At 37.2% G+C, this 13512-nt stretch overlaps 2 protein-coding genes across 3 annotated transcripts in view; both read left to right on the top strand.

The window, feature by feature from the left end:
- cfap299 (cilia and flagella associated protein 299) overlaps positions 1–470 on the top strand; it is a 98863-nt gene extending 98393 nt beyond the window's left edge. For both annotated transcript variants that reach the window (XM_055199907.2, XM_055199906.2), the window contains one exon: positions 155–470. In XM_055199907.2, coding sequence (XP_055055882.2) covers positions 155–308 — 154 coding nt within the window. In that variant the 3' untranslated portion in view covers positions 309–470. The remainder of the gene's footprint in view (positions 1–154) is intronic.
- A 3399-nt stretch (positions 471–3869) lies between these two features.
- Positions 3870–10942, top strand: bmp3 (bone morphogenetic protein 3). Its single transcript, XM_055199908.2, has 3 exons — positions 3870–4530; positions 5741–6639; positions 9066–10942. Exons 1-3 carry the CDS (start codon positions 4197–4199, stop codon positions 9255–9257), a joined length of 1425 nt encoding a protein of 474 aa, XP_055055883.1. The 5' UTR covers positions 3870–4196; the 3' UTR covers positions 9258–10942.
- Positions 10943–13512: the final 2570 nt, after the last annotated feature.

Raw genomic sequence — 13512 nt, 5'->3', positions numbered from 1 at the left:
AGACCTATGGCAGACAAATATCTTTTGTTACAGATTTGATCTGACAATAACAAAACTATTAAATAAGTAAAATGGTTGACAGTGTGAAACCTGTCAATCTAATGAAGCCATTTTTAGTCTAGTCTAACTAGCCTATTGTTTTTAACCCCAACAGGCATCACCTGGTCACGGCTATGTCCAAACTCCTGTTCAGTCTGACCTATATGTGCAAGTTGTCATTTATGACCACATCTTCTCAAAAGCCGGTTCCAGTTCCAGCGCACCACTCTACAATTAAAATTGTATTAAAAAGCCCTTGTAGCCTTTAATTTCATCTACATAAAAGTTGTTTTAGTCTAACATCCATATGCCTTCATATTGTGCACAACATCTGGATATGTACTGTAGATTGGCAGAGCGACTTGTTTTTGAATATTTAGTTCTGTATTCACAATGTGTTGTGTATATTAAATATAAAGTTATTCACCAAATTTTTAATGGGACGTCTGATCTCTTTTAAGTTGTGTCATCCTTTTTAGCTGTATTATACCTATATTTTTAATTGCTTTTTAAATGCGTACATTTTAGACACTTTTGACATTGCTCAAATGTACACACCTACTGAACGACTGAAGCCGATTCTTTTAGATCTCCTAGAACATCTGATGATGCAGCATATACAGTAGGAACCTGAGCCCTGTATTGTACTCTTATCGAAAACAACTTCTTTGTTTGTCAGATCAAAGATGAAGACCTTGAAAGACATAGGGGTTCGTTCATGTACCCCTACTGTATGACTCCTCATAAGTTCTTAAATAAAAAGAAACTCTCAGACCCTATATAGTGCCGAGAGTACAGAGTTCATTTAGATCAAACAGTCAGTTACAGGTTATGTTTTAGAAAAGCTAAGTTGGTGTCTATGGCTGTTGAAAAATTTTAAACTCTCTTTTGGTTTTCTTATTATACTTGAAAGGCTAATTAAAAGATAATGCATTGACTTTAAAACTTTTTGGGTGATTCTCACGAAACCATTGAAACACCACGGCACTAATGATTTTAGCTTTAAAATGTGTAATATGACATTAAAAAGCATCAGAATTAACACAATACTGTGTTCTACCTTGCACAATGTGTGATTTCAACATAAGAATTTATAATTGTAAATTTTATCTCATTTTCTGCTGAAATTCTCATTACCGCAATGTGTCCGGCTGTGTTTGAATATGTTGTAATTTAATCAAATTAACACAAAAATATTAAGAAAAAAATAAATGGATGTTTTGCTAGACTACTTTAGATGACAGAAAAAATATTTACTGAATATTCATGTATAATAATAATGAAGAAAAATTAGGAAAATGATGTGTCCATGCCTGATGTTCTCATCCTCCGCAACACTTTTTGAGAACAGTTTAAGCACACATACAGAATTTTAATAAAGTTTGATTTTGAGTGACCAAGCACATGGACCAGTTACTTCAAGATGGCTACCAGGTAAGATCATTTTTTTTACAGTTAATTTGAAATATTGTCTTGTCAGAATGCTTACACAACATTTTGATTATCATTACCGCAACAGATGCTTATTAAATGTTAATTTAATTAATAGAAGCATAATACTTTGATTTTAAATGCATGTGCAGAATCTCCAAATTATGTTCTTTCAGGTTTGTCATGTCATTTTGAAAATATGTCAGTGTTGATGTTTTCTGACTGTTGCGGTAATGAGATTTTTTAGGACTTATTTTTTGAATTATGTTACAAAAAGTGTTAAACGATAAGTAAAAGTTTTTAAATTAATGTTCCCATTTACTCCAGACTTTGTTTTTCAATGTCTGGTGGGAAAAAAATAAATTTAAGCAATTTTTACATTTTCATGCTTGACATTTTTAAAACCAAGTTTTCGTGAGAATCACCCTTTTGTATTCATGCACTGTAAAAAATTTGCTGTAATTATGCAGCTGGTTGCCAGTAACTTACTGTAAAAGATAAAGACTGAAAATGTTTCATGTCCATTTAACTTTGAACAAACTGTTGTCAGTAAATAACATAAATGTAAAATCTACAGTAAGTTACTGGCAGCTAGTTGCCAGTAATACCCATTAATACTGTAATTTCTACAGACATTTTTTACAGTGTGTGACTGTATTCTTAAAAATATACTTTTAAAGGGATAGTTCACACAAAAATGAAAATTCTTTTATGATTTACTCAATCTCATGTTGTTACAAACCTGTATAAATTTCTTTGTTGTGATGAACACAAAGGAAGATATTTTAAGAAATCTTTGTAACCAAACCATTAGTGAAACCCATTCACTTCCATAGTAGGAAGTGAATGGGGTCCATGAATGGTTTGGTTACAAACATTTCTCAAAATATCTTCCTTTGTGTTCATCACAACAAAGAAATTTATACAGGTTTGTAACAACATGAGGGTAAGTAAATGATAACAGAATTTTCATTTTTGGGTGAACTATCCCTTTAAGGTTCTTTAGAGCAGTGGCTCTCAAACTGGGGGCCCTGAGATGGTGTCAGGGCAGGGGGCCCCCAGTTTAATAACATAAAAAAAATAATTAATTTATAATGAATTCTGTAAATGTCAGAAAAATGAGGCTGTTAACGAACAGCACTACAATTAATAATTTTATATATTTTGTTTAATTCAAATTTTAAGTTTTGGAATTTTTGTGTCATAAATTTTATTTGGGGAGCCTCAAAGTGATGCACCGTAGAAAATGTTCTTCTATGGCATCGTGAAGCACCTTTACTTTTAATATAGTGCTTTGGTATGTAGCATTAATTTTTTCTTGGAAATCAAAGGATGACATTTGATAACTGAGATCATGAATGAATAACACAGTCACAAACACCTCATTTGTTCTGCCCAGTCAACTGAGACTCCCAATTGTCTGCAATACAGATTTTTAGAGGACAATCAATCTGACAGTAAAAAGGATTTATAATGTATATACCTACAGAAAGTTTCGGTTTAACCACCGGGAAGAGCTCAAGAGGTGGGTGGCAATTCACCCACATTTACAACTGTTTAACTTAACAGACCGCGATCTCCATTCATGTGGCTGAGTGGCAGTGCGATGCAACTGCCCACTCTGGTCCCTCACGACGGCACAGCTCATTCAAACACCTACAAATCAGACTAGCAGATGTGCTCGTGAAATATATGAGGGAACAAACATTGGTTTCTATCCTAAAGTGGACCAAAGTAGTGTATGGGGAATAAAGCAGACTGTTGAGAGAACCAGACCTTGGACTGATCTGAAGAAAATGTCTCTCTTGAAAAGAACTCCAGTGGCATCAGATGTCTAGGGGTGAGGAGAGGGTTCAATCACTTCCTTCTCAATGATCCGTGACAGAGGATTTTGAAGTTTGGTGTGCGGAGGGGACGTGGTACAGCATCCGGATGAGACTCCGCTGCGCAGGATGTGTCTGCTCATTGCCATTGAACTCAATTAAATGGAACTGAGAGCCTTTAATGCTCCACATAAGTCATGTCATTCAGCGCGTCATCCCAGACACACAGCTTTGCTGAGAGACGTTTTACGGACCTCTGTCGATATAAAACAGTCCCAAATGACAGAGACATCTGTGCGCGTTCAAGACGTAATGATTAAGTGCATTTGTTTCGGTGTATTTTTCTTATTATTTATTTTACAGTTATTTATATAAATATTTAACTTCATTGTATTCATTTTTATATTTATTTAATTTTATTAATGTGGATTTTTTTTTAATCGTCACATTTACTATACTGTAATAGTGTTTGACTGCTGACAATAAAAATGTGTTCAAATGCAATGAAAGTGTTTATAATTTAAAAAACCGTATACTCCTGCGCGCTCTCTCTTTCTCTTTCAATCGCGCGCACGCACGCACGCTTTCCTCTTGTACTCCTCCTCTTCTGTGCGCTGTCGTGTGAAGATTATCCCACTGCTCCCATAAGCCCTATATATTACTAGCGCAACAAGCTTTACCTTCAATGAAAGCGGAGGAGAGGCACGATTGGCTGCGTAAAGCATCGCTGCGACAGAATCAAGTTTAACCTTAAGGACTACATCTGCACCGATTAACACGGAACATTTATCCCCGTAATATTTGCTGCATCAGTCTTTGGAAACTCTTTTGGACATTTTGGACTACACTAAACTGTCACGTTGTTTAATTGCCTTATTTCTGGGGGGTAACAGCGTCCAGGTGATGCTATTCCTCTCAAGAGGCGAGCGTTTAGGAGCGCATGCAACTCAACCTAAACAGTCCCGCACCTCAAGCATGGATCGCTGTCAACGACTGTTTGTCCTCCTGTTGGGATGGGGTTATTTTTGCTGTGGACACTGCGCTGTGCTTAAGACATCCTTCGTGGGCTTCTCAAAAGACGCAGAATTTGGACATAAACTGGAGGACAAACAGCATGTGAAGAAAACGGAGCAGGACACGCTTTCAGAGCACATGCAGATGCTGTACGCCAAATACAACAGTGCGGGATTCCCTCTGAAAGATGGCAACACTGTACGCAGCTTTAAAGCGCATTCAGGTATGTCTATTCCACCTTACATTTTCTTTCCTGTTTTGCCTAATGTGTGGATCATTTCATTAGAAATGCAAAGTGTGTTGTAGTTGGATTCTTAGGGAACACGCGGATAAAATGTATCCGCCGAATGCGTAAATCAAAATGTTTAGGTCATATCTATTCTGCCTATACAAATGCAAAAAGCAGTATTTTGTAAAGAAAAAAAGTTTATTTATTTATTTTTGGACAAGACGCAAGACGTACTTTATCATGTGGATAATGTCTTAATATATGGATAATGCCTAGTCAATGTCGTTTTTTTTTTTTTGAAAAATAACAAATAACTGACAACTAAAAGTAACTAGAAAGTCACAATTAAAATGATTTTTTTCTAGTTCCACACTCTAGGTAGTTAAGGTATTTTGCCATTGTAGGGCAGCTTTAGTTTCGCACAGGTTGCGCAAATACACCTGTTGAGAAATCGCATAGGCTAGTTAATTGCCCTTATACAACAGCTCGAGATGAACAGCTTGTCCTGCAACGTTTCATAGACAGAGCAAAAGCCCTTTAGACGTTTTTGTGGTCATTTAAAATCTAAAATGGTCGTTTGCGTTTATCCACAAATGTCACGAGTCGATTCAGCGCTCTCGATACTCGCTCGTGATATTGTGGATCTAGAATAATTCACTTATGGTCATCTTTAGGTTGGGTGTAAAAATACACCTTAATCGCTGGAATAAAGTAGACATAGCCTAAATATCTTCTTCACTTGTGTGAAGTGCGCTTCTTGTCCCCATTCCAACACATTTGGATGAGTCATACTGCACAAATACCTCCCCCTTGTGTTCAAATCTGATATTGCTATTTTGTCAGCTGTGGCTTTAAAATTAAACGTAAGAAAATAGCACAGCTCACCTCACAGTTATAACGAAAACGGTGAGATTTTTTTTAAGAGCGATTTTTCCTCAGCTGAAAAACGATAAAACATTAAAAAAACAATTGTTGTTTTAGTGCTCGAGCTCGGAGTAAACACATCGCCAGTTCGAATGTAAGCTCACTGTTGGTTTCAGTTAAATAGCCAATTTTTTTTAGTTTTCAAAAATGCTAAGCACAAACACATAAAAATAGTATAGTATTTATAGTAAACTGTAGAAATAACGTATGTCAACCCTATATTATAGTAAATGTGGAATAATGTGTGATGTTTTTCTTCAAATTGTGTTTCTCCCATTAGGCACAATCAACAACAAGCAGCTACAAATCTTTAACCTCACTTCCCTCACCAAATCCGAGGACGTTCTTTCAGCAACACTACACTACTACATCGGTGACCTACAGAACAGCAGCCACCGATGCGCAAAGTCTAAGAGCTGTGCTCACCATAATCTCAGGCGACAAGGTCACATTCACCTCGATGTCTGGACTTTCAGCATTGTGGATAACACCACCAGAACGATCGGCCATTTTTCCATTAACATTTCCACAATGCACCGGGACTTTATATCATGGCAGTGGAAAGACGTAACTCGCGTAGTCAACCAAGCCAAACATCACGACCAGCTTCTCATAGGCATCGACATTGACTCGAAAGGACGACAACCACTGAAGAAACTCTTGTCGGATAGGTCTCCCTACATTCTGGTCTACGCCAACGACTCCGCTATCTCCGAACCCGAGAGCGTCGTGTCCACCCTCCAGAGACACAAACGCAGATTGGTGCCTAACCTTCATTTGCTTGAAGCTCATAACCGCAGCACCTCCTCGCAACATCGGACCAGGCGGTCCGCCAACGTCCTACTGCCGCTGCAGAACAACGAGCTTCCAGGCCCTGAGTACCCTTATGAGGTACCTACCTGGGATGAGGCCAGCCCGTTTGATCCGATGGAGAGCAAGCCAGTCAAGCGCCCTCGTAAGAAGCCTCGCAAGAACCCAAGGCACAAGAATCCACTGCTGCAGTTTGATGAGCAGACCATAAAGAAAGCACGCAAGAAGCAGTGGAATGAACCTAAAAACTGTGCTCGAAGATATTTAAAGGTCGATTTCGCAGATATTGGCTGGAGCGAGTGGATTATCTCCCCAAAGTCTTTTGATGCATACTACTGCTCGGGGTCCTGTCAGTTCCCCATGGCGAAGGTATGTTACCTACGTTTGGTGTTTTGGATACACACAAAGGCAGTTTAACAAATATATGCAGAGCTTTAAAGGGACATTCCACTTTTTGTGAAAATACGCTAGTTTTCCAGTTCCCCTAGAGTTAAACATTTGATTCTTGCCATTTTGGAATCCATTCGGCTGATCTCCGGGTCTGGCACTAGCATAGCTTACCACAATCCATTGAATCTGATTGGACCATTGGCATCGTGCTAAAAAATAACCAAAGATTTTCTATATTTTTCCAATTTAAAACTTGACTCTTCTGTAGTTACATTGTGTACTAAGACAGACAGAAAATTAAAAGCTGCGATTTTCTAGGCAGATATGTCTAGGAACTATACTCTCAAACTTGCGTAATAATCAAGGACTTTGCTGCCGTAACATGGCTGCAGCAGGTGAAATGATATTACGCACTGCCCGAAAATATTCCCCTTGGTTACTTTCAATAGCAGGGGACTATTTTTGGGCAGTGCGTAATATCACTACGCCTGCTGCAGCCATGTTACATCAACAAAGTCCTTGATTATTACGCCCATTTGAGAGTATTCCTAGCCATATCTGCCTAGAAAATCGCAGCTTTTAATTTTCGTTGGCCTTAGTACAGGATGTAACTACAGAAGAGTCAAGTTTTAAATAGGAAAAACTCCTTGTTTATTTTTTTAGCGTGATGCTAATGGTCTAATCAGATTCAATGGATTATGCTAAGCTATGCTAAAAGTGGTAGCGCCAGACCCGGAGATCCGCCTGAGTGGATTTCAAAACGGTAAAAATCAAATGTTTAACCCTAGGGGAGCTGGAAAATGAGCATATTTTTTAAAAAAAAGTGGAGTGTCCCTTTAATTCAAAAGGGGTTAAGTTGGATTGCTAGTTTTAAGTTTGGTATGTAAAATATCATACCAAAAAAATAAATACCAATATTTTTGTGCATTCTTGCAACGTTTGTCTTGGGTTTAATGCAGTCAATTTAAAATTAGATAATCAGATTCGTGAAGATAGAGGCAGAATAGATGTACACTGTCAGACAAAAATGCTCAAAAAAATTGTCCCTAGCTGTCACTTGGGCAGTAACCTTTAAAAAGATCCTAATAGTACCATTTAGGTACGGATGTCTATGCATTTTCTACCAATATGTACCTTTGAGGTACTGATTTGTAGATTTAAGGTACAAATATGCACTCTTTGGTACCATTATGTATCTCTGAGGTACTAATATGAAGTTTTTATGTGCAATAGTGAAGTTTTTGGAAGGATACCACCCCAGTGACAGCTCGGGATAATTTAAGTGAATGGAAATGTCAGTGCCACCAAGTGGCAGCCGATGAAATCAACTTTGTAAATCATACTATGTTATCCTAAAGACTGCAGAGCAGTTCTTTCAGATACCATTAACTATACACTGTCATTGTTTATAATAAAACCTGCCTGTCAGGTCTCCAAAACACCATAAAGAAATGTCACTAAAATATTTTCACCTAATCACAGCATATGTTCTCACTTTGAGAGCATGTGTTATTAGGTGAACTGCCTCTCTACCAGTTGTTTTTCTTCTGTGGTATTTTCTGTGCATTCAAAGTAAGGAAACATATGGTCTGATTCAGGAAGAAAAACACTTGTTGTTTTTGATGTAGCAGTTTTGGTCTCTGCGGTAAAGCTGATCATGGAAAACAAAGACCCCCTTGTTTTATATTCTTTATATAAGATTTATGTTGGTGGACAGCTTCCTGTTTCTTCAATCAAACCAGATTTGCAAATTCATTTAATGCTTGTGTGTTTTTTTTAAAGAGGACATATCATCTGACTTTTTCCATGTTTAAGTGCTATAATTGGGTCCCCAGTGCTTCTATCAACCTAGAAAATGTGAAAAAGATCAACCCAATAACTTAGTTTTGGAAAACCATTCTCTGCAAGCATGTGAAAAAATAGGTCATTGTAATTGGGGTCCCCTTGTGATGTCAGAAGGGGATAATACTGCCCCTTAATCTGCAGTATCCAACCACGGCACTGCCATTTAGTGCAGATATAGAGCCATTTGCATTTGAAATGACACACCCAAAGTGCTCACACCTACAAAGTGGCAATTTTAACATGCTATAATAAATTATCTATATGGTATTTTGGGCTAAAACTTTATATTTGTACTCTGGGTACACCAAAGATTTATTTGACATCTTAAAGAAGTCTTGTGAAATGTCCCCTTTAAAATACTTGAATAAATGAATAGGTAGGTACCTGTCGTTGACTAATAACAATTTGAAATTTTACAGGAGTGTGTCTAACTTTAAACCTTTTAATACCTCAAGGACAGTTACCATATGGTTAATGTGCATACAGTATATTTGCTTATAGTTTTAGCTGGTTCAGGTTCCAGATGTAGCTCACCAATGACATTTTTTTAATCCTCACAGTCTTTGAAACCTTCAAACCATGCAACCATTCAGAGCATCGTGCGAGCAGTGGGCGTGGTCTCCGGCATCCCAGAGCCCTGCTGTGTGCCCGAGAAGATGTCTCCCCTCAGCATCCTCTTCTTTGATGAAGACAAGAACGTGGTCCTCAAGGTCTACCCCAACATGACAGTGGACTCGTGTGCCTGTCGGTAAACTATTTGGTTTTGTCCCAGCTCAACCAGCTAAGCTCATTTCTAATTTTTGCACTGGAAGAAAGCCTACATGCCAGTAGCGGACTGAAGATATTCGTATCGCAAACCTTGAAGAAGTCTCTGGTTGTGCGGACCGATGTGCTTTCCCAGAAGGAATTTGTTACTCTTAGCATGATCAACTGAGATTCATGAACCTACAAAGAGACTTTCGATGTTTGACTCTCACGCATGGGACAAACATTCGTTGATTGATCATGAATCCGATTCTGTACAGTTTGTATAATCTCACAATATTATAGCTATATTTTTGCTACAGGGGCATTGATTGACTCTCAGTGTCTGTATTCTATGGCTGCTATACAGAGGTATACTTTACTGCAAAGACCAAATGTGGTCAAAGTGGACTTGGAAAGAAAGAAAAGGCGTTTGTTACCTTTGGAAAAAAAATCAACTCGGACTATATTAAAATGATTATGTTACATAAAATGCATACTGTCCACATTACACTTAAAACAGTGTTTAATATCTGGGTGTTTTGAATGTCTACAATCTTCATAAATGAGAAAATATTTATTTTCTTCAAAAGATGCACAAAGCTCATATCGTTACATCTTATTTTATACACATTATGGATTTATCTTGCATTTGTAAATATGTTTAATATATATGATACAGATACTTTTGTCTGAAGGTTGCATCCTTACAGCTCAGTTGAATTCATGGTGTTGCCATTGTAGCAAATAGAAACAATCTGTCAATTATTCACATTATGTTTCAACCACTATTTCAACCAGGTTACACATTTTCGGCAGTTCTGATAGCTCACAGCCAGATATTCAAAATAATTTCAGGAGTAAGTATTGTTTGATATGTTCTGCAGATCGGAAAAACAATCATGTTTTAAATACTAACACAATTTGTTACAGTAAGTAAGTATGAAGATTATTTAGCCTTTGTCTTATTACGCAATTCCTTTATACCACATTTAAAAAAGTTTTTTGATAAAAATATTCAGTATTCAGATTGCATAAATGAAACAGCAGTGTCATGTTTACTTATTTGGGCAAAACATCTTTACTGCATTGATTTATTTTGGATATAAATGTGAGTTTTCACCTTTCTAATATATTATGTACACATTTGTACTGTTTTTCTAAAAATGTCGTCAAAAATATCAATCAGCTGCTTGTTTAAAAATTTGGTGGCGAATTTCTTCAAAATTCAACATTTGGACAATAGCGAAATGTAAACATTAAAAAAGTAACCTATTAATATATAACACACCATGAATCCCAAAGACATACAGTATGTAAAGCACTCCTTTAGCATTTGTGTAATATATATTTTTGGATGGCTTCCAACACACTGTGTGTTTTGTAAATGTTCTTCTGTAGGTGAAAGGATGTGCTTGTACGATAAGCTTCATAAGAAATTATATTTGTATATGGAAATGACCTTTAAAAGCATTTATTTATTTTCTGTATGTTGCATTCTGTACCTTGTTATTTTTGTGAAGCTTCATTAAATATACATTCAGAGCTTTGCTGCACAAAGGTTAGACAGCGGTGCACAAGAATCGATCGTTTGTCAAATTAGTGAGAATGCTTATTGTAACCCATCTCACTAACTAAAGGGCTCCATTTTGACAGACCAAGAGAAACTCAATAAAGTTGTATAGTTTTAACAGTCATGTAGCCATGTGTATTTATCAAGTGTTAATGGATTGAACCCTTAACCCTCTGGCTGTAGAGCAGAACACATTATGTAATCAAAAATAATATAGAGACTGTTGTTTCATGGAAATAGGTCGATGGTTTTTGGAAAGTTATCACATGTTGTTTAATAGATTTTCTCATTTACAAATGGTGTGCAAAATCCTCTGAGCTACAAAACTGGTCACAACAAAAATGAAAGTGAATTCGATAATCACAAACGATAAAGTTTTAGGTCGATTTGTTCTGAATGTAATATGTACACTAGGCTACTGTAACACTTAATGACTATCTAAAATATTCTTTAAGATGACATCAAATAATTCTCACATCAAAACAACAAAAAAATCTTGTTTATAAGGAGAATAAAAATAACCACCAGGGTCAAGCATTACATCAGCAAAACATACTCTTAAAGGAAAACACCACCATTTTTCAATATTTTACTATGTTCTTACCTCAACTTAGAATAATTAATACATCCCTATCCTTCCCCAACGCGTACACTCCATCCCTGCACAGCGCATCGTGAATGTGTCAGCATTTAGCCTACACTGCAAAAAAATTCCGTAGAAATTGCAGCTGGGTTCCCGGTAACCCACAGTAGATTTAAATCTATGCCATTCACTGGCAACATTTTGTTCAAAGCTAAATGAACATCAAACACTCACAAGTCTTTGTCTTTACAGAGCAAAACCAAAAAAACAGCATTAAGCCAAACACTCTGGGGAAAAAATCTGAAGCAAAAAACAGAAAAAGGTTGATGATGATTTCTGGTTCCCAGAATGCTTTGCATGAGGCTGCTATTGTATAGTTTCACTCTGTAAAGACAAAGACCTGCCAATATTCAAAATTCATTCAACTTTGAACAAACTCTTGCCAGTAAATAACATAAATTTAAATCTATGGTAAGTTACCAGCAACCCAGCTGCAATAACACTGTAATTTCTACGGAACCTTCCTTCACAGTGTAGCCCCACTCATTCCCCAGGATCCAAACAGGGATGAATTCAGAAGCCACCAAACTTGCTGCAAACTAACGCCGGTTTCACACCGCAAACGTGAGCATTGCGTATGCGTAGTGTGAGCAGCGCGTGAGAAGAGCATTTGCCGCGCGTGGCCATTGTGGTTTCACACTGGCTGAGAGTTTGCAGCACATACTGTGCAGTTTAATAACAGTATAACAATCTCAAGTTCACATTACTTTATTTTACATGCATTTATGAGCAAAACCTCTTCAAGACGCTTTTTGACGGTCAGTGTAATTTATGTAATTCTGATTCGTTTAATCCACATTGTTTTCCTGCTGTTCTGGTCCGTGTAATGAGAGACATAGACACAATACACAATTATAGACATAAAACTCCATGGCACATTATTAAATCTGATTCTCTGAAGTTTACGATAAAATAAAATATTTCACTCAGTGATTGACAGCATGAAGCAATAGATCGTGTTTCCTTTCAACAGTATAAGATTTAGATTTATAGATGTATCTGTTTCTCTGGAGTTAAGATAGATGAGGATTCATTTAGTGCTGGGCAGAGAATGAATGACAGCGCAGTCTTGTGTTTTTAAATATTTCATTGCTTTCTTTTAAAGCAACACCAAAGAGGTTTGTTCACCCACTCAAAACAGGGTGAACGGCACTTTCACATTCGCTTTGCAGCCCTCTATTGGCCAAACCGCACTAAAGAAGTTTCCAACCGTTGGGTCGTGGTCCTGTAGTTCGAGTGAAAACTACAAAAACTTGCTTTACGGCAGACCTACAATCCAATCAGAGCCAGCTTTTCTGGAGTAGGCTAAATTATTTACGACAGTTGTAATGGACAATTCCGCTTCCAACCTGTAGGGGGAGCAAAGAGCAAAAACTCTTTAGTGTTGCTTTAAATTCCCCAAAGTCATGACTGTTAAAAACACACTTCGCATTACATTCATGATTTTACAGTCCTTCCAGAAAAATGTGGAGTTTTTTGTGATTGTTGCAAGCAAAAATTCTTGATCTTGCGGCACGTTTTCATAAAAATGCAATGGAATATGCGAAATATTTACGCAATTTTATGCAATGAAATTGCGTGAACTTGGAAAAACTGCGATCGGGGTTTGCAGCTTTTCAATGATGTTCACGTCACGTAATTACCTGACTTCATAACGTTCCCATAGCAACAGGGGACATGGCTGCGCTTCTGTGAAGTAAATGCAAAATTGTTCAACTTTGTGCTAAGATATATGTGACTGTTTGCTACAAAAATGCGGAGATTATGAAATCATGCAAGCCCCGCATATTTTGCAAGCGGGAAACGTTGAAAGTGTGGCATATTTGAAAAAATGCGCCCCCCCTGCATAAATATGCGAACTTTGGCTGATTATGACTTGAATCGCATAATCACGTTTTTCTGGAGGAACTGATTTAATGGTAAAATGACACTTTTTCGCGTCAATCTACGAGCATTTAAACCATAAACAATGCACTGTCACTTTAATTGAGCGTAAGCACCACAGCAAAAATAGAGCAGATGGTGAAACGATCGCAGGACAGCTGTT

This window comes from Misgurnus anguillicaudatus, chromosome 22 (assembly GCF_027580225.2).
Source record: "Misgurnus anguillicaudatus chromosome 22, ASM2758022v2, whole genome shotgun sequence".
NCBI lineage: Eukaryota > Metazoa > Chordata > Actinopteri > Cypriniformes > Cobitidae > Misgurnus > Misgurnus anguillicaudatus.
The sequence above is the reverse complement of the archived record's forward strand: the minus strand, read 5'-3'. Positions and strand labels throughout refer to the sequence as shown.

Bases quoted from the DNA above. Each gene is read 5' to 3' on its own strand.
- bmp3 (XM_055199908.2), top strand. From the start codon at position 4,197: ATGCTATTCCTCTCAAGAGGCGAGCGTTTAGGAGCGCATGCAACTCAA. The intron at 4,531-5,740 runs GTATGTCTATTC...TTCTCCCATTAG, and splicing joins CAGCTTTAAAGCGCATTCAG to GCACAATCAACAACAAGCAG. The intron at 6,640-9,065 runs GTATGTTACCTA...TAATCCTCACAG, and splicing joins GTCAGTTCCCCATGGCGAAG to TCTTTGAAACCTTCAAACCA.